This window comes from Watersipora subatra, chromosome 10 (assembly GCF_963576615.1).
Source record: "Watersipora subatra chromosome 10, tzWatSuba1.1, whole genome shotgun sequence".
Taxonomy (NCBI): Eukaryota; Metazoa; Bryozoa; class Gymnolaemata; order Cheilostomatida; family Watersiporidae; genus Watersipora; species Watersipora subatra.
The window spans coordinates 46,440,457-46,459,121 of record NC_088717.1 but is presented as its reverse complement, the minus strand read 5'-3'; the positions used below and the strand labels follow the sequence as shown (position 1 = coordinate 46,459,121).

Below are 18,665 nucleotides of genomic sequence, written 5' to 3'. Positions count from 1 at the left end.
TGTATAGAAGTCTATGTGATGAGTATGGCCTTAATAAACCCCAACACTGGTGGGAAGCTCCTGGTAAGGTCAATGAAAATGACCGCGCTAAGATCCTCTGGGACTTCTACATCCGAACTGACAAGCATGTCCTAGCAAACCAACCAGATATAGTGGTGGTAGACAAGGAAAACACGAGGGCTTCTATAATAGATATAGCAGTACCCAATGACTACAATATAGCCAGCAAAGAAAAATAAAAGGTAGAGAGATATCTCCCTCTTGGAGAAGAAATTGAAAAATGCTGGAATGTAAGAACAACTGTAATCCCAGTAGTCATTGGGGCACTGGGCGCAGTAACATCGGCACATAAAATGTGGCTTGCCCAAATACCAACAGCAATCAACTCAGGTGAGTTGCAGAAAAGTGCGGTATTGGGAACAGCTAAGATCTTGAGGCTAGTGCTCAAACTCCGAGGTATCTGGTAGGAGACCCGAGTTAGAGCAGAATTTACCACCCATACGGTGTATTCGGGGTGAGGAAACAATTATATATATATATATATATATATACATGTATATATATATATGTATAAATGTATGTATATGTATATTTGTATGTATTTGTATATATGTATATATATATACTAGAAATTCTCCTTTCTTACAGCCCACGACCAACGTGATAATAGAAAAAAGAAAGGGTACTGCTAAAAACAAACTGTAAAGAGATTGACCTGCAAGGCAGGTTGGTCAACGCGTCGACGACTGACAATGATGTCAATTTGTTGCAGTTGGCACGGTAAATTTACTAGAAATTCCACTGTCATACAGCCCACGACCAAAGTTATATTGGAAAAAAGAAAGGGTAGCCTACTGATGGTTAAAAAATGCAATATTAACCATCAAGTAGGATAACTGCAATGGTAGCTGTAATGTACTGGTTGCGGATGCTATTATATACAACAAATAGCAATAATGAAAGGAAAAGATTATGTTTATATCTCTCCTCCTGCAAAAAGAAAAATGCAATATTGGCCAATAGTAGAAGTAAAATGCATTGATATTATTAGAATAACCAATATTATTTATATAGTAATAATATAAAACCAATGCACAATTTTTTTTACATTTCAAAATGACGTAGCTAACAATATCACGAAGTTGTGATATTTATATAAATTTTTAGAAAATTTATACTATGTAGTCATTGTTTTGTAGTCATCCAAACTAATAATTAATTATGCTAATAATCTCATAAGAAACGTTAAAAAAATATCATCGTCATTTGCTTTACTTACACCGCGTTGGGCATCAGTTTGAATGCGAAAGTATTCAAATGTGTCGGCAAATGAAACTGAAAAAATTGAAATCGGCAAAAATGAAACGATTTTTGTACTTCTATGTTAATTGCCGAAACCTTCGGCAATTTGACAATGCTATAGACCGGTGAAAAGTGCACGTTATTCTTTCGTGAAATGCGCAAGACTTCATCGTTCTATTATCTGTCGCTCGGCGTTTCAATTTCCGGTCTTAACTTTTATTAAGCAAAGCTTTTTAAGCGTTTTGTGGCAATTTTCATCCAAATTAATCTGTCTATTTGTGTATAATCCGATCAGATGGGTTAGTTTTAGGAATTTGTGGTAACCCTTCAAAGGCTTGGTAACATATTTAAATAGGATTACTGTGTTTTGTATCGTTATTATACTTTAACGACTTTATAAAACGATGCTTAAATTTGTTGATGAAATTTCTTGACGAGGGTTCGTCTCATTGTTGATGAATAATTTTCGTAAGTTGTGTCCACATGCATTTATCATAAAAACTCCTATACCTCACTCCGATCGTTTGGTCGTGGAATAACAATGTCATTTACATTCTGAGGGAATTTGATGCCATGGCCTCTGAACCCTAAATGGCCACCACTCGGAAGATGGAATATTGACATTGTAGGATTAACCTGAACAATGAGTAACTGTTCTATAAGTGTAAGATAAGACAACAATTCAACAGATAGACCTAGGTCCATATTGTTGGCTGCACCTAATTTATTAACAGTGTCAGATCTAACTTGTTGGCACGTATTACATAGTGGTATTTGAGCATTGTATGTAATGAAATGTTTCTCATTACATCCAGTACATGTGAGGTGTGATATGTTGTTGTAAAGTCTGCCTAGAAAATTATTACGCAGTTTTTGAAAATCAGGACAACTAAAGATTGAAAATGAGGAATGTGATGAAGGGGGGCAGCATTAGGAGGAGCAATATTTTTGTGTGCAATATTTTCATGGTCATTGATGTCCATAAAGTCTTGATCATCATCTGGAAACAAAGGGGCTGCCAATTCCATATCATTTACATCACATACAACATCTACTAAAGAACTCTCTAAATCAGATGAGTTATTGTTATTAATTTGAGTAGCGCGCTGTTAAACATTAGCATTTGATGTTGATGGTTGCTGTGAGAACCTTCTATTTATTCTCCTTCTGAGCTGTAATATTTGAGTGACATGTGGACGGCCACTGCGTTGGCGACGGCCACGACATGTTGTTCTGGCAAATTGTACGTCCATAGTAGTTGTCAAATTGTTTTGAAATTAAATTCAAAAAGTCAGTTATGCAAAACAAAAGGTTGTATAAAAATTACACCTAATCTACTACTATCTCAAACCTATGTTTTACAACAATAAAATAAATATCAATTAAAGCTGTGGACCTAACCTACTGTACTGTATGAAATTTAACTACAGTAATAATAAAATATGTTTATTATATTTCTGAAATGCAGTATTAGAAGTAAAATGGCAAGCTGCTGTGTAATATACACAATTTGAAAGTTGGTTGTGTTGAATGTAGAATGGTTTTGATAGCAATCTGTAACAAAAAGCGAGCATCAGCATCCATGAGTCTGGAAGTTATCTGCAAACTTAAGCAAAATAAAAAAATGTTCTCGTCATAGACGGGCATTGTACATGTCGTTCAGACCTAGCTTGTACATAAGATGCAAAGAATTTTGGCTAAGATTCTAAATAATTTATTGAAACCTTTGGTAATTGGAAAAAATAACATAGGCTGGTAAATTGTGTACCACAATTTCGTATCTGTAAATTGGTCTACGCCTCAAATGGTCTACGTTTATTACAGAAACCTTTGGATAAATAAATTCGAACGATTATTCTTATAATTAAATCTTATAATAATCTTATGAAATCAAATAATTTTTCTTATAATTAAATATTTTTGCAAGATATTAAAATTGGAAAGATATTAAAAACCTTCGGCAATTGCACACTGTCATAGACTGGTGAAATTTGCATGTTTCTCTCGTGAAATACGCATGACTTAATGGTTCTACTCTCGGTCGCACGACTTTATCAGCGTTTCGTTGGCTGGTCCTAATTTAGATTAAAAACAGCTTGCCAGGTTTTAATAGCAACTTTAAGCCAAATTAATCGGTCTAGTTATGTATTATCTGATCAGATGGGTAAGGTTTAGGATATTGTCTACAAATTTTAACGACTTCGTACCATATTTAAACAGGAATATACCTGTTTTGTATCATTATTATACTTAAACCACTCTATTGAAAAATGGTTAAATTTGTTGATGAGATTTTGGTACAAGAGTTTGTGACAGTGTTGATGAATAATTTTTGTAAGTTGTGCGCACATTTGCATTTATCCTAAACCTCCCAAACAATCGCTTCGCTGATGTTTGGTCGTCTACCTGTTTGGAGGTATCTTAAATACTCAATTTTATTGAAGTCTAAATCCAAAATAACGTCCGACAAAATGGCACTGACTTTTAAGTTTCAACAAACATTTTTTATCAGAGTCCAGTTTATTAATAAAAAACTGAAGTGTTTAAAATGATCACTCTAGTTATTACTGAAAACATTTTAATAAGTCTGAATGGAACAATACTTTAATAATTCGTTGAAACGTCGATTACGTTACTATCAGGAGTATCTGCTGATTTAATCTATAATAAAGCTTTCAGTGATTCTTGCAATGTGGGCATGTTCAGCTCTTTTATCAGGAATATATATTTAGCAACCCTTACGTGAGTAACAAGTGACTGTAACAAGTAACAAGTAACAGTAACAAGAAACAATATGACTGAGCACAAATATATTTTCTACATAGAGAATGAGAAGAAAATATAATTATATTTAGGATGGATCTGACATGTATTAGGCAAAACCGCTCAAAAAGAAGTAAATCACATGAAAAGTCAACATACACCTTTGAAGCTAAAATTTCACCGTGTACATAATCTTGCTTGTTATACCTATGGAGATACCAGTTACATAATATACGAATACTACTACAAAGGCTACCTTTATTTTTTAGTGCAAAAATGTGTGGTGGACTGCATTCAGTGGCGGGCAAATATTTTGTTTTCTGTGTTTTATAAGATGTATTAAATAAATGTAGGCCTATATGTTATCTGACAAGCATTTGGATAGAAACAAATAATGTTTGGCAGCTTCTGCCCTAGTTTTGAGCCACCTACTTTTATCATAATGTGGGTACTTATCAACGCTTATATTGTTTACAGACAATATATTTTCAGTGTCTATACATAGATTTATTTCAATTTCGTAGATGTAACATAAGTTAACTATATAAAGTGTAATCCAAAATAATGACTAAAGCAATACAGTCGTTTTTTTGGCATTTAATCTTCGAGTTTTGAGCAGACAACACACGCCAACAAGTGGTTTTCGGTGTATACATTACAAGGCTCGAGTCCTCCAAAGCAAGATCCGGCTTGTACAAATGTCAACTTCATTCCATTGGCATCATTGTGACCAGTAAAATAATCTGGATTTTTATCTACGCAGTAGTTTCTTGAAGAGAAGAAAACTTCATCCTGTAATGCTGTAAATAATCACAGATCAGTCGCAATGCTTCAATCAAGGATCTTAGCAATAGTGAGGTAAAATGTTTCAAATGTTTGCGGTATGCAGACATCTGCACCAGCGTTCTGTTTTTTGCTTGAAACAAAGAGATGATGTAATGAGCGATGTAATTGTTTGCTGCGGAGATGTTTGTGGGCTGCCTGCCTGGATTATTGCTTCTGCGATTGCTGTCACATCGTGGGTGTATGTTTGATTGGGACTAGGTTGGTTGACGGAGGGCAGCTTTTATTGACCATTGGGACAAGACATTCTGGTGTGCTGACAATTTTCAATATCTTCTTGCTGAAAACCATCTGCTTAGTGTGCTCAGCTTGTTTGGGTATTCAGTTAGACAACAAGCAATCTGTTGTCTGTTGAAGGTGTATTTATAGGTAGGTTTGTAGAGCAATTCGTTTTGATAGTCATTTTCATAGTCAAAATTTAACGGTAAAGAAGGCAAACGATATATACTAAATATAGTTTTAATCATTTTATTATGTTTCTAAATACATACATTTGTTTGCAGGTTTTCTTGCATTAATTTTTTTTGAAAGGTTTTACACAAATTAATGCATTATTTAGAAATATCTGTATTAGCGTGCTATGTAATTTTAGACATTGCAGGGTGGCGGAAGTGTTGATGACAGGGTATTAATCAACTAGTAAAATAAAGTACCACACACATCTGTAAAGGTTCAAGCCTTATTGGTTGTAAACAGTTCAATAGTTTGTCAATATCTAGCGACTATCAAATCATTATAAATGTGTTTACTTCAAAATAAGTAGACATAGTCGTATGTGATGTTACAGAAAACTGATTGTTAAACTAGATGGCTGGCTACATCTAATACAGAGCCTCAAGTTTAACAATTTTTATTTTAACCAGGTCATTACTAAAAAATAAAATATATTTCATGTGATGAATAAACGCAATATTATTATTCAACCAAGTTTGATTTTACAATTGATGAAGTTGTCAATTCTTAAAAGGAAAGGCTTTTTTAATAACTTATAACAGTTTAGGAAATCTTTTCAGTTGGTCTTGCAGAAGTTGTAATTAATCATTGCAACTTAAAAAACTAGACTAATAACTTTGCATATTTTACTGAGATGAAGTGCAAAGTGAACACAAATTATTTTCAAAAACTTAAACATATAAAACATGCTTCCGGTTATAAAGTTAGTTTGCAGCGTCATTCTGAGGGCGTAGGGTTTAGTTCACAGTTATATTTTTATTTTTAGTAGTTTTGCTTCAGACTTTACCCTAAATCTTTTTAATGGAAGAGTTTTTTGTCGTTGAGATTATAGGGCTTTAGCTGAACTGAGCACTAATACAGCTGCTGCATTTTGATAAATATAGCAATCATAACTTATACTGTCTCTGACAACTTTTTTGTGCTTATGTAAATTAACTTAACTGTTTTATCCATCCGATTGCACTGTTTGGTTCATGCTCCATAAGAGCTCGTCATGTGTTATATGTTTGCGCACAACTATTCTAGAATATGGCAAGGTATTATTGGCAAGAATATTACATGGCAAAAATATTGTGCAATGGTTAGTGCGTTGGGCTACCAAACTAAAAATCTGTGTTCAAATGCTGTATCATACATTCTTTAATCAACTCGTTAAGTTTGGTTTCTGGCAGACAGACAAATGGATAGACCTGCTAATTATTAAAGTAAAGATTCCATAGGGTTATTAAAAAATTTATTATATGTTAAAGACTTACGTGAAGATGCCATGAGGTACCCGTCATACTCTTTGATCCATCCACTTGAGCAGTTAAATCTTCCTGGCAGCATTATCTGAGGAAAAAAATATAATAATGTTTACCGGATATTTTACTGATGCACTTACTGAAAACCTCACTAATAACTTTTTCAAGGTTTAATGTAAAAATGTTGTTACGCAGCTGAATGCTGTTTTACAATTTACATAAATGTTTATAAACAATTAGTTGTTTGAAGTAAAAGCAGAAAGACAATACATGTAAAGTTAATATTGTAAATCCTGTGGTTATGGTTACCATCTAATAGAATTGAGTAGAGAATCTAATACACTGAGTTTTCAAACTTACTCTGCCATTTCCAGTATTTTACCAGTATGAATATACAACTATTGTGAAGTATCTACTTTTTTCATTTAAAGCTTGGTTTTATACCTAACGCTTGTTATTATTTTGCTGATGTAACTAAACTCACCAGCTGTTTGCACTACACAGGCTGGCTGTCAAAATAAAAATTTATCCTATTAAATTATGAAACCCGTTTTTTCAAAAGTACTGTGTAAAAAGACCTTTCATAATAACTTTTTAGAAGCAAAAATGTTATTATTTTATCTAGGCAAAAATCATTTTCTCCCCATTCTTAATATATTAATATTACTATTAATTCAATATTTGTGTGCCTCAAGAAGTTTGAAGAATTTTGCTACTATTGCTTTTTCTTCATAGTCCTTAGAAAAAGTCAAGCAACTGTTAACTATTAACTACCTGTGATTGAACTATGCGTTTAGAATCTCGGGTGATTACTTCTTACAGAATCTATGTCTGAATCACAGCCATAAAGATAACACTAACACTCCAAAAACGCTTGAACATTTTTTATCAGCGCTTCAACAGAACACAACACTTCAACACACTGCGTTACATTCTATAACTCCTTACCAAAGTGAGCCGCAATGACATTTGGGCATGAGGCATTTAAAGTAATAACATTTAAATAGTTCCTAAAAAGACCTCAGTAAACATTGGCACTGTACTATGGTCAGGAAATCTTGTTGGCTCACTTTTTAAATTGAGGTCTCAGAAAGTTTAAGATGTATTCAAAAGGTCAGTTTTTTAATTGAATCATGCAACACCATGATATGAATAAAGATTTAGTCTCCTATCTTGTTTTGGTGCCAAACAGATTTACAGAAATACATCCCTACCCTTTGGAGCAGCTAACAGTATTTTCTCTTCACTGATTAAAGTAAAACAAAATACAATTGGCAAATTATTATTGTGAGCTCTTTGTGCTTTGTCAACTCTTTTTTGACAAAACGGAAAAAAACTGTTACTATATCAGTTAATATACTACCAGTCGTTTCGGTTTTTGATGAATATTAAACTATACAATTTTTCTTCATTGCTCTTTAGCTTATCGTAAAAAATATTGCCAAAATTCAAGAAGAAAATGGTATCTGACTACAACATAATCCGAACCCGTTATACTAACCGCTGGAGCTCTAGTAGTGATGCATACTGCACAGGCTATGACAGAGTTGTCAGCAGCTTCGTCAAAGATTCCAGAAAAATCACCTGGTAAAATAAACAACCGATTGAGTTATTTTGAGAAATCTACAAGAATAGACTTGTTATTAGCCTCAATAGTCAATAAGATATTCAGCCTGACCACCTCAGTTTTCATTTTGTTCTGATCCACCAGCTAACTAAACAGTGTTTCAATGAACTTTTCACATGAAAGAGTTTAGTGGTTTTTACGGCTGTTAATAATTAACACTGATAAAAAATTTGCACCTAAAAGGAAAAACTCACCCAAAGCAAACTTGGCAGCAACAATCTTGGTCTGTGTGTTGAGGTTTGACACTGAACTTGCGTACCACTCAGGAGAAAGATTGAGACACTCCAACTCTGTGGATCCGCCTCTCCCACTTCCTGGATTAGCTGCAGCCGCGTATCCTGTTGAAGAGTTACCATTTGAGTTTATAGTAATATGATAGGCGTAGCTTGTATAATATATTACAAACTGCCTCTCATTAGACTTTAAAGGTGTCACAATTAGTGAATCCTTTATTAAAAGAAGTTTATGGTCATCTCAATATGCCTAATACAAAACTTCTTTGCTGCCATGACTGACAATAGTCAAAGAACCAATAGGAAATTAAAGCTTGTATATTTCACTAATAGTTCTTTAGAATTCTTTATTTTTGCATGAGCCTTTTATCAAGTAGTATATTAGATTATTAGATTATATTATATTCATGTGATTCATAATATGCTACACAAAAATGGAGTAAATAGCTAAAAGAACATAGAAACATAGCACAAAAACAACTTTTTAATACTAATAGCCAACAACTCTGCACCATGCAGCTGATCAAATTATGAACTGGCACAAATACCACCGCTGATTTATTGCTTAGTTTGTTTATTTTGCGTTCAACAATTATTTTACACAACAGTGCAAGCCGATACAAAATGATATACTAATTCAATCCATAAAGCTTAATTTAATTTTGTTGGTATTCCTCTATAGAACAGAATAATGAAGAAGATGTATAAAAATTCAGATGAGTCATTTCAGCTTACGGCCGTAACAACCACATACTGAGTATGGAAATTAGCTTTCAAGTACTTGAACTATGTTCGATGTAAATATGCATGCATGTGTATATGTATGTATGTAGGTACGCATGTACGTATGTACGTATGTATGTACGTATGTACATACATACATATGTACGTACATAAGTACAAACATATGTATGTATGTATGTAAGTATGTGCGTATGTACGTACGTATGTACGTACGTATGTATGTACATACATATGTATGTATGTGCATACATATGTATGTACATATGTACATACGTATGTACATACTTATGTACATACATAGGTACGTATGTATGCATGTACATACATACATACATATGTACATACATATGTATGTATGTATGTACATACGTATGTATGTATGTACGTATGTACATACGTATGTATGTATGTACGTACATACGTATGTATGTACATACATATGTATGTATGCACATACGTATGTATGTACATACGTATGTATGTACGTACATATGTATGTATGCACGTATATATGTACGTGCGTATGTATGTACATATGTATGTACTTATATATGTATGTACGTATGTATGTATGTACATACCTACGTATGTACATACGTATGTACATACGTACGTATGTTTGTATGTATGTGTGTATGTACTTATGTATGTACATATGTATGTACATACCTATATATGTATGTATGTATGTATGTATGTATGTACGTATGTATGTATGTACGTGTGTATGTACATACATATGTATGTACATATGTTTGTACGTATGTATGCACGGATGTATGTATGTACGTATGTATGTATGTACGCATGTACGTATGTACGTATGTAGGTATGTACGTATGCATGTATGTATGTACGTATGTATGTACGTATGTGTGTATGTATGTATGTACGTATGTATGTTTGTATGTATGTATGTATGTATGTACGTACGTATGTACATATGTACGTATGTACGTATGTACGTATGTACGTATGTACGTATGTACGTATGTACGTATGTATGTATGTACATACCTACGTATGTACATACGTATGTACATACGTACGTATGTTTGTATGTATGTGTGTATGTACTTATGTATGTACATATGTATGTACATACCTATATATGTATGTATGTATGTATGTATGTATGTATGTATGTATGTATGTATGTATGTATGTATGTATGTATGTATGTATGTATGTATGTATGTATGTATGTATGTATGTATGTATGTATGTATGTATGTATGTATGTATGTATGTATGTATGTATGTATGTATGTATGTATGTATGTATGTATGTATGTATGTATGTATGTATGTATGTATGTATGTATGTATGTATGTATGTATGTATGTATGTATGTATGTATGTATGTATGTATGTATGTATGTATGTATGTATGTATGTATGTATGTATGTATGTATGTATGTATGTATGTATGTATGTATGTATGTATGTATGTATGTATGTATGTATGTATGTATGTATGTATGTATGTATGTATGTATGTATGTATGTATGTATGTATGTATGTATGTATGTATGTATGTATGTATGTATGTATGTATGTATGTATGTATGTATGTATGTATGTATGTATGTATGTATGTATGTATGTATGTATGTATGCATGTATATACGTATGTATATACGTATGTATGTATGAATGCATGAATGTATGTATGTAAGTATGTATGTATGTATGTATGTATGTATGTATGTATGTATGTATGTATGTATGTAGGTATGTATGTATGTATGTATGTATGTATGCATGTATGTATGCATGTATGTATGTATGTATGTATGCATGTATGTATGTATGTATGTATGCATGTATGTATGCATGTATGTATGTATGTATGTATGTACGTATGCATGTATGTATGCATGTATGTATGTATGCATGTATGTATGCATGTATGTATGTACGTATGTACGTATGTACGTATGTATATACGTATGTATGTATGAATGCATGAATGTATGTATGTATGTATGTATGTATGTATGTATGTATGTATGTATGTATGTATGTATGTATGTATGTATGTATGTATGTATGTATGTAGGTATGTATGTATGTATGTATGTATGCATGTATGTATGCATGTATGTATGTATGTATGCATGTATGTATGTATGTATGTATGCATGTATGTATGCATGTATGTATGTATGTATGTATGTACGTATGCATGTATGTATGTATGTATGTATGTATGTATGTATGTATGTATGTATGTATGTATGTATGTATGTATGTATGTAGGTATGTATGTATGCATGTATGTATGCATGTATGTATGTATGTATGCATGTATGTATGTATGTATGTATGCATGTATGTATGCATGTATGTATGTATGTATGTATGTATGTATGTATGTATGTATGTATGTATGTATGTATGTATGTATGTATGTATGTATGTATGTATGTATGTATGTATGTATGTATGTATGTATGTATGTATGTATGTATGTATGTAGGTATGTATGTATGCATGTATGTATGCATGTATGTATGTATGTATGCATGTATGTATGTATGCATGTATGTATGCATGTATGTATGCATGTATGTATGTATGTATGCATGTATGTATGTATGTATGTATGCATGTATGTATGCATGTATGTATGTATGTATGTATGTATGTACGTATGCATGTATGTATGCATGTATGTATGTATGCATGTATGTATGCATGTATGTATGTATGTATGTATGCATGTATGTATGCATGTATGTATGTATGTATGCATGTATGTATGTATGTATGTATGTATGTATGTATGTATGTATGTATGTATGCATGTATGTATGCATGTATGTATGCATGTATGCATGTATGTATGCATGTATGTATGCATGTATGTATGTATGTATGCATGTATGTATGTATGTATGTATGCATGTATGTATGTATGTACGTATGCATGTATGTATGTATGTACGTATGTACGTATGTACGTTTGTACGTATGTACGTATGTACGTATGTACGTATGTACGTATGTACGTATGTACGTATGTACGTATGTACGTATGTACGTATGTATGTATGTATATATGTTTGTAAATATCTTTGTATATATGTTTGTATATATGTTTGTATATATGTTTGTATATATGTTTGTATATATGTTTGTATATATGTTTGTATATATGTTTGTATATATGTTTGTATATATGTTTGTATATATGTTTGTATATATGTTTGTATATATGTTTGTATATATGTTTGTATATATGTTTGTATATATGTTTGTATATATGTTTGTATATATGTTTGTATATATGTACATATATTTACCAATGTACATGTATATATGAAATTAAGCATGTTTCTATGTATTTATTTCAGTATGCATGTATGTACACTAGTATGCGTATATGTATGTTTGACTATATATATTTAGGTATGTATGTATTTAAATATGCGTATATGCTTGTATGCGTGCATGTATGTAGGCATGTATTTATGTATATATACATACATTTTCATTGCTATCAAGAATCATCAAAAACATTTTATTGCATACCAAAAGAAAATGACTAACACTGCTTAATGGAATTTTATGACCGCCGGCCTCACACAGGTTTTCCCACTTATTACTTTGGCAGCAGAAAGTTATCTTATTAATGATGGATAATGCATAGATGATGCAAAAGCACCCTACCTGTAAACACCTAATCCTTTTTTACTTTTAGCAGTATTTCAACCAGAGAAATAATGTTACAGCAAGGAAACGTCTAGCATTAATTATTTAAAGCTATGAATAAATTTAATAGTTAGTAATTATTTGCTTATTATTTATTAATATGTTACTTAACCTATTTTTGAAACATAAAAACGTTCTGCAACGCTTTTTACGTTTGTTTTAATTCTGTTGTGCCACTTCTTTGCAAAACTTTTTCAACACCTATCATATACAGGTATAAAAACTGTGAAGCCTACATCTTGGTTAGTAAAGCATCTTACCTCGATAAAGATTGTCTGCATTTTGTGGGCATTCATGACTTCCCCATTGCACGAAAGAGCTGCCTGCTGCAAATCCAATATAATACCAATAATTACTTGAGACAACTTTTGCCAAATTTCATACAACATTCTCAAATCGTGTCGACTTTAGCAAAAATGTTGATAATCATTTGGATATAATTAAGCAACATACAGCCTCATTAGAAACTATACAGATAAAGCTCAACACCTAAATTATTTTTCAGTTTATTAAGATCCTGATTTTATTAGGTTTAAACTATGTTTTCAATAAACAAATTCTTAAAAACTAATATGGTTGTTTTTCTGACTGCTCAATCCGAGATATAATGAAACTTAACACTAAAAATAGTTTTTTTATTCATTAAATCAAAAGCATGTTTTACTGACCTACAACAAACTGTTTTTGTTAATGAAGAAGTATAAATGGAAAATATACAGCCGTCGATCCACATTTCACAATTTTATCAATTCCTCTAAGGTAATATATTCTTGTACAAAAAACACTGATTGTTCAAGCCCTAATTTAAAAATCACCAAAATTGCGCAAAGCTTTTTGCAAAAATGTACTTTTATTGAGTACATACAATTAGCCTGCATCAAATGCCATTTCCATTTTCTTACAAAACTATTAAGTCAAAATTTTAAACTATGCAAATTTTGTTACAGTTTGCTAGTTTCAAATCAAAATTTTGAATTTAAAAAATTTGAAATTCTGAGAGATTTTTTACCCTCCAAGATACTTTAGCGTAATACTAAAATTTCAACTAACAGCTATAGCTATCTGAGCACTAATATGAAGTACTATTAGCTTGTGCTTCTTACATAAACCAGGTAAAATCTGTTTGGTGACAGGGTTACTCTATATAAAGAGTTCAATTGGTTTGAAGGCACATACATGTATGTACAATGCTTAGGTCAGTTTTGAAAAGCACTTCAAAAACATGAGACATTTTTGCTTTTGCTTATGACAAAAATTTGCTTTGCATTTTCATTGCCTGATTGAGATTTAATAAATCAGGTCAACTGCAAGACCAGCTTTCTTTCGTATGCAGGTTAAAGTATATAATATTTTATTTTAATACTTTTTGCTGTTGGCATCTGCTCATTAAACACAAGTGAAATGGTTTTTTTTAAGGCAACCTATGTTCAGAGCTGATTTGTAGATCATTTTGTCAAAGTTTGCCACTAAATGTGCAAGAACCGATAAAGATAATCAGTAAAACAAGATAGAGGCAAAGTTACAAGGTAGGTTTTCATTAGCTGACTGAGAGGTTAATAACTTACTTGAAGAACCAGAATCACCCGATCTTCCTGGCAGCCCTGGTTGCCCTGGTGGACCATCAGGCCCAGGAACTCCAGGAGCTCCAGGTAATCCAGGCTCACCTGGAGCACCAGTCATTCCTTGAGCACCAGGCTGTCCAGGTAGACCAATCATTCCATCTTCCCCAGGTGGTCCTGCACGACCATCCATGCCATTTCGTCCGGGCTGCCCTGGAGTACCGTCCATGCCATCTTGCCCTGGCAGTCCTGGCGGTCCCCGAGGTCCTGGAGGACCACACACAAAATTCCCTCGGTGGCGTCCTGGTATGCCTGTTGGTTCGGGTGCTCTTGGTTGATCTGGGGATCCTGGTTGTCTTCCCAGTTCCATTCTTGCGGATTCACCTTCTCTAAAAATGGCAAAGTTGAATGAACTTTTTCGTTCACAGAATTTTTATTTGATGGAGCTTTAAACATAACAAATGCTAATTAATCATTTTTATGCTTTATACAAGCTAAATCTCATAAAAAAGAGTTTATGTACTTCTTAGTGGATAGAGTGGTCAGTCTTTAGTAAACCACAACTAAAGTCATCAAAGATAGCAAGAAACCTTCAAACATCAAATAATGTATACCTATGCGTTCTTATGGCTTGCAACTTAAGATCAAAAATATTTAAAATCAAGATTGTTAGAAAAAGTGTAACTGAATGTATCAACGTAATAAATGATGAAATTAGTTGTAACTTACTTGCAGATCAGAGCTTAATTTGTTACAACTTTTACTCACCTTGAGCCTGACTGTCTTTTAACTCTTGATTCTGCTACAGCCTGCTGCAAGATAATTACTAATGTATGCATCTATGGTTTGTACTTTTATAGTCTATCCCACGATGGTCAATACTTCTATTGAATATATTTCTATGGTGTATAGTGGTCTAGGTGCACTATCATTTTGGAACATTATAGAGCAGTTCAAAACTTTTTTTTTTCAAAATAGTAAAAGTAATAATCGAACCATCATGAAGTGATTGCTTTAAAGTTTCAACGGAATGTTTTTTTCAGAAATACTTGTATATAATATTTCGAACCTTTTCTATTCTGCGATAATTAGCATGCTAGAAAAAATGCATTTCACAACATTAAAAATACTAATAAGCTTGTCTCACCTTTTGCTGGTTGAAATAGTCTGATCCGAGTTTAAATCTATCAAATTCTTGTTGTAAAGATTCCACTTCCTGTTTTGTAGATTTCATACTCTGCAGCATGTATATTCCAAAGGCTATAAAGCTGCTGAGAACAATGCAGAACATTAAAACTGACCAACAAACACTAGGTATTTCACAAACTTTTGACTTCTTAACTTTCAAACTAGCAGGGTTGCCACTCTCGTTCAACTTCTCCATATTCGTCGCTCTTGCAAAACAAAATATATTCTGAAGCGAACTATGTTTTTCTTTTTGTTGCTACAGCTTACTATTTTCTGTAAAACTGTTGCACCTCAAATGAACACTTCTTACTTGCTTTCCAGCTAATATACCAAAATCAGGATCCAATTATATTTTGATACCATAAGCAGAGTGCTTTAGTATGCCAATAAGATTTTACTCTGCACCTATCAGCAATAGGCAATGTAACTCTCATATTGACATATAAATAGCGTCATATCAGTTGTTTGTGTGATTCTTGACACCCTTGAATGATTTCACAATTCTGATGCAATGACTTAGTAACACACAGCCGATGGCAAAGTATTGAACAATCATGAGCAATCCAATGAGATGTGATGCAATCAGATTTGGCATTGTTACAATACTCAGTTATATGCTTTGGAAGTTCAAATTCTGGATAATAAATTGTAAGCAGAAGTAACTATGCTTGTCATAATTAACTCTACATAGAACTCTATAGGACTAAGCAACAATAGTTTTACCGGGCGAATTAACGGTTACAAATTGTATTATGTGATCAGCTATTACATCAGAATAAAACTCTATAGGGCTAGGCAACACTAGCTAGATTTGACATGGTTGCATTGAAAAACGGTGTTTAGTGATCAGCTATTTTAAAATGAATTTTACCACACTAGCAATCTTGCACTGAAAAATGCTTCAAACTAGCGTATTTCAGCTTATTCCTTTTAGCCTGCTGCTTATGTATTGGCACTATAAACTTCCATTGCCCAAAAGCGTTAAGGCAACTGTTGCCACTTAATGAAGGTACGATATTATAAAGTCGTGTGAATCTCTCAGGTTTTGGTCATGGAACATCATAAATTTTAAGTATGAAATATACAGTATGTAGGGCATCAATTCACTGTGACAATAAACTGTTTAAAAAGAATCTTCGTGTAACTTTAAAGTAAACAATTGGCAGGCATACAATGTAGATATGTAGGTGTCAATTAGTAAAACCCAAATCAGACTTAGGACATATTTACAATTGGTCCTACTTTAGAATCTTTAAATCAAGTGGTATGTGAGAAGTCTAGCTTCACAGGAAGCAGTCACATGCTTGAAGTTTTTGCAAAACAAACAAAACTGTTTGGGAGCTGATTAGCCGAATAGAAACTGTATAGGCTATGTAACTCATTTCTGTTACAATTTTTTGGTAAAGTGGCTGTACTGTGCGAATATTAACTTGCAGTTGTTAGCAAATTATGCAGGATTAAATCTAAAAAATCAAGACAGTATGAGTTGTTTGCTGAGCTAGAATAAATCTTCTGATGTATAGTATTGAACTTTAGTATCTTTTTTACAGAAACAGTGACTGTTACCTAGTTGTAGACTAAAGAAAGCTCACCTCCAAAATCTTAGACAAATATATTAAACTCAAAAATATCTTTATAATGTTTAAAAAGTTTTTCTGTATTAAAACTTTTTCACAAGTTTCTCATTCAGAGCTTGTTTGTCTTAGCTGAATATTTGTTTCTGTGTCTTTTTTCAACAGCACCCATTCAAGCCTATTATACTCTTTTTTAGCAGTAAATATAGTTCATGAAAGGAATGTTTGAGTTTGGAGGCGTGCTGAGTAAACAGGCTTAAGATTTTTTTATTCATTGCCTGTTTTCTAGCCAGAATGCTGCATACATGTAAGTGCAAAATTTTAATGGATAAATTTCAATGAGAACTAAGCGAAACCATAAAAACCACGTATTGCTAACAATATTCATACCAATCGCAATTGTATGAATAACAAACAATCTTTTGTCAGCAGTCCAGACTTGCTAAATTTGTTTAATAGTTGAATTGCAACTTACTGGGTAAGTAACAAAGTGTTTTGAAATTAGATATTTGCTCACTATTTCAGCAGATTTCTCAAACTTTTACCTTTCTTTGCTGGTGTTATGTCTTCTCTTCCATAGTTCACAACAGATTGATCTCTGTGTTTTGACTTCTGATGCAAGTCAAATAAGAAAGAAGACCAAAAGCAGCAAACTTCTCACCTCATTTGAAATTGTTTGTCAATTCTCGAGACTAAATTTACCCCAATAAGAAAAGTCAATGATATTTATATAAATAGATTTTGTGAATAGTCTTGTTATGCACAGTGCCTGTGACAAGGCACTTGTAATTCCGTGACAGTTGTTACAGCGTCGTTAAACACAATCTATTAAAAATTATAAAGTAGACTTAAATCTATTCTCTAGTGATATTAAGGCACAAGCATAAAATCAAAGTTAATTATACAGTTAAAAGTAACAGTTATTTATTAAAAGGTGCTAGACATTTAAACTAAAATTTAAATAATAATTTTTTTAATTACCAAATAGTACCGCTATTTAAAATGAGTTTTGCATATTTACATAAAGTAGGCATGATAAACCTTGAGAAAGAATAGTTTTTATGAATAGTAACATGTCTTGCTATCTGAAAACATTCTAGGTTTTGAGTACTTATGAGCATTTTCAGTGTTTTGTTGGTCAATAATCACGGAAGTATTGCACATGTTTGAAATGCGGAAACCAAACTGGTGTGGATAAACTCTAACTTTAATAGTTGAAAACATCAACAAAAATAATATAATGACACACATTAGAAAATAAAGAACACAACTGTCAAAAAAAAACAAATAAGTTATGCTAAAAACACTGAGCTTTTCATAGATAACTCTTTTGTGTCTTACCATAAAAATACTAGGTTTTGGGTAAGCTATCCGCCTTTCATTTGTACAAACAACAATCAGTATGTTTCCATTTT

The 18,665-nt window shown here is 32.5% G+C and overlaps 1 protein-coding gene across 1 annotated transcript; it reads right to left on the bottom strand.

The window, feature by feature from the left end:
• Nucleotides 1–4,120: 4,120 nt before the first annotated feature.
• LOC137407328 (short-chain collagen C4-like) lies at nt 4,121–15,952 on the bottom strand. The gene is made up of 8 exons (XM_068093947.1): nt 15,636–15,952; nt 15,257–15,300; nt 14,495–14,877; nt 13,190–13,255; nt 8,427–8,570; nt 8,107–8,189; nt 6,618–6,693; nt 4,121–4,865 (listed from the first exon to the last, which is right to left on the bottom strand). The coding sequence occupies exons 1-8, from the start codon at nt 15,870–15,872 to the stop codon at nt 4,663–4,665; spliced, it is 1,236 nt and encodes a 411-aa protein (XP_067950048.1). The 5' UTR covers nt 15,873–15,952; the 3' UTR covers nt 4,121–4,662.
• Nucleotides 15,953–18,665: the final 2,713 nt, after the last annotated feature.

Coding starts and splice junctions, on each gene's coding strand:
- LOC137407328 (XM_068093947.1), bottom strand. CDS start 15,872: ATGGAGAAGTTGAACGAGAGTGGCAACCCTGCTAGTTTGAAAGTTAAG. Junction 13,256..14,494: donor GGGTGATTCTGGTTCTTCAA/GTAAGTTATTAA, acceptor TTGGATTTGCAG/CAGGCAGCTCTTTCGTGCAA. Junction 4,866..6,617: donor GTACCTCATGGCATCTTCAC/GTAAGTCTTTAA, acceptor GATTATTTACAG/CATTACAGGATGAAGTTTTC.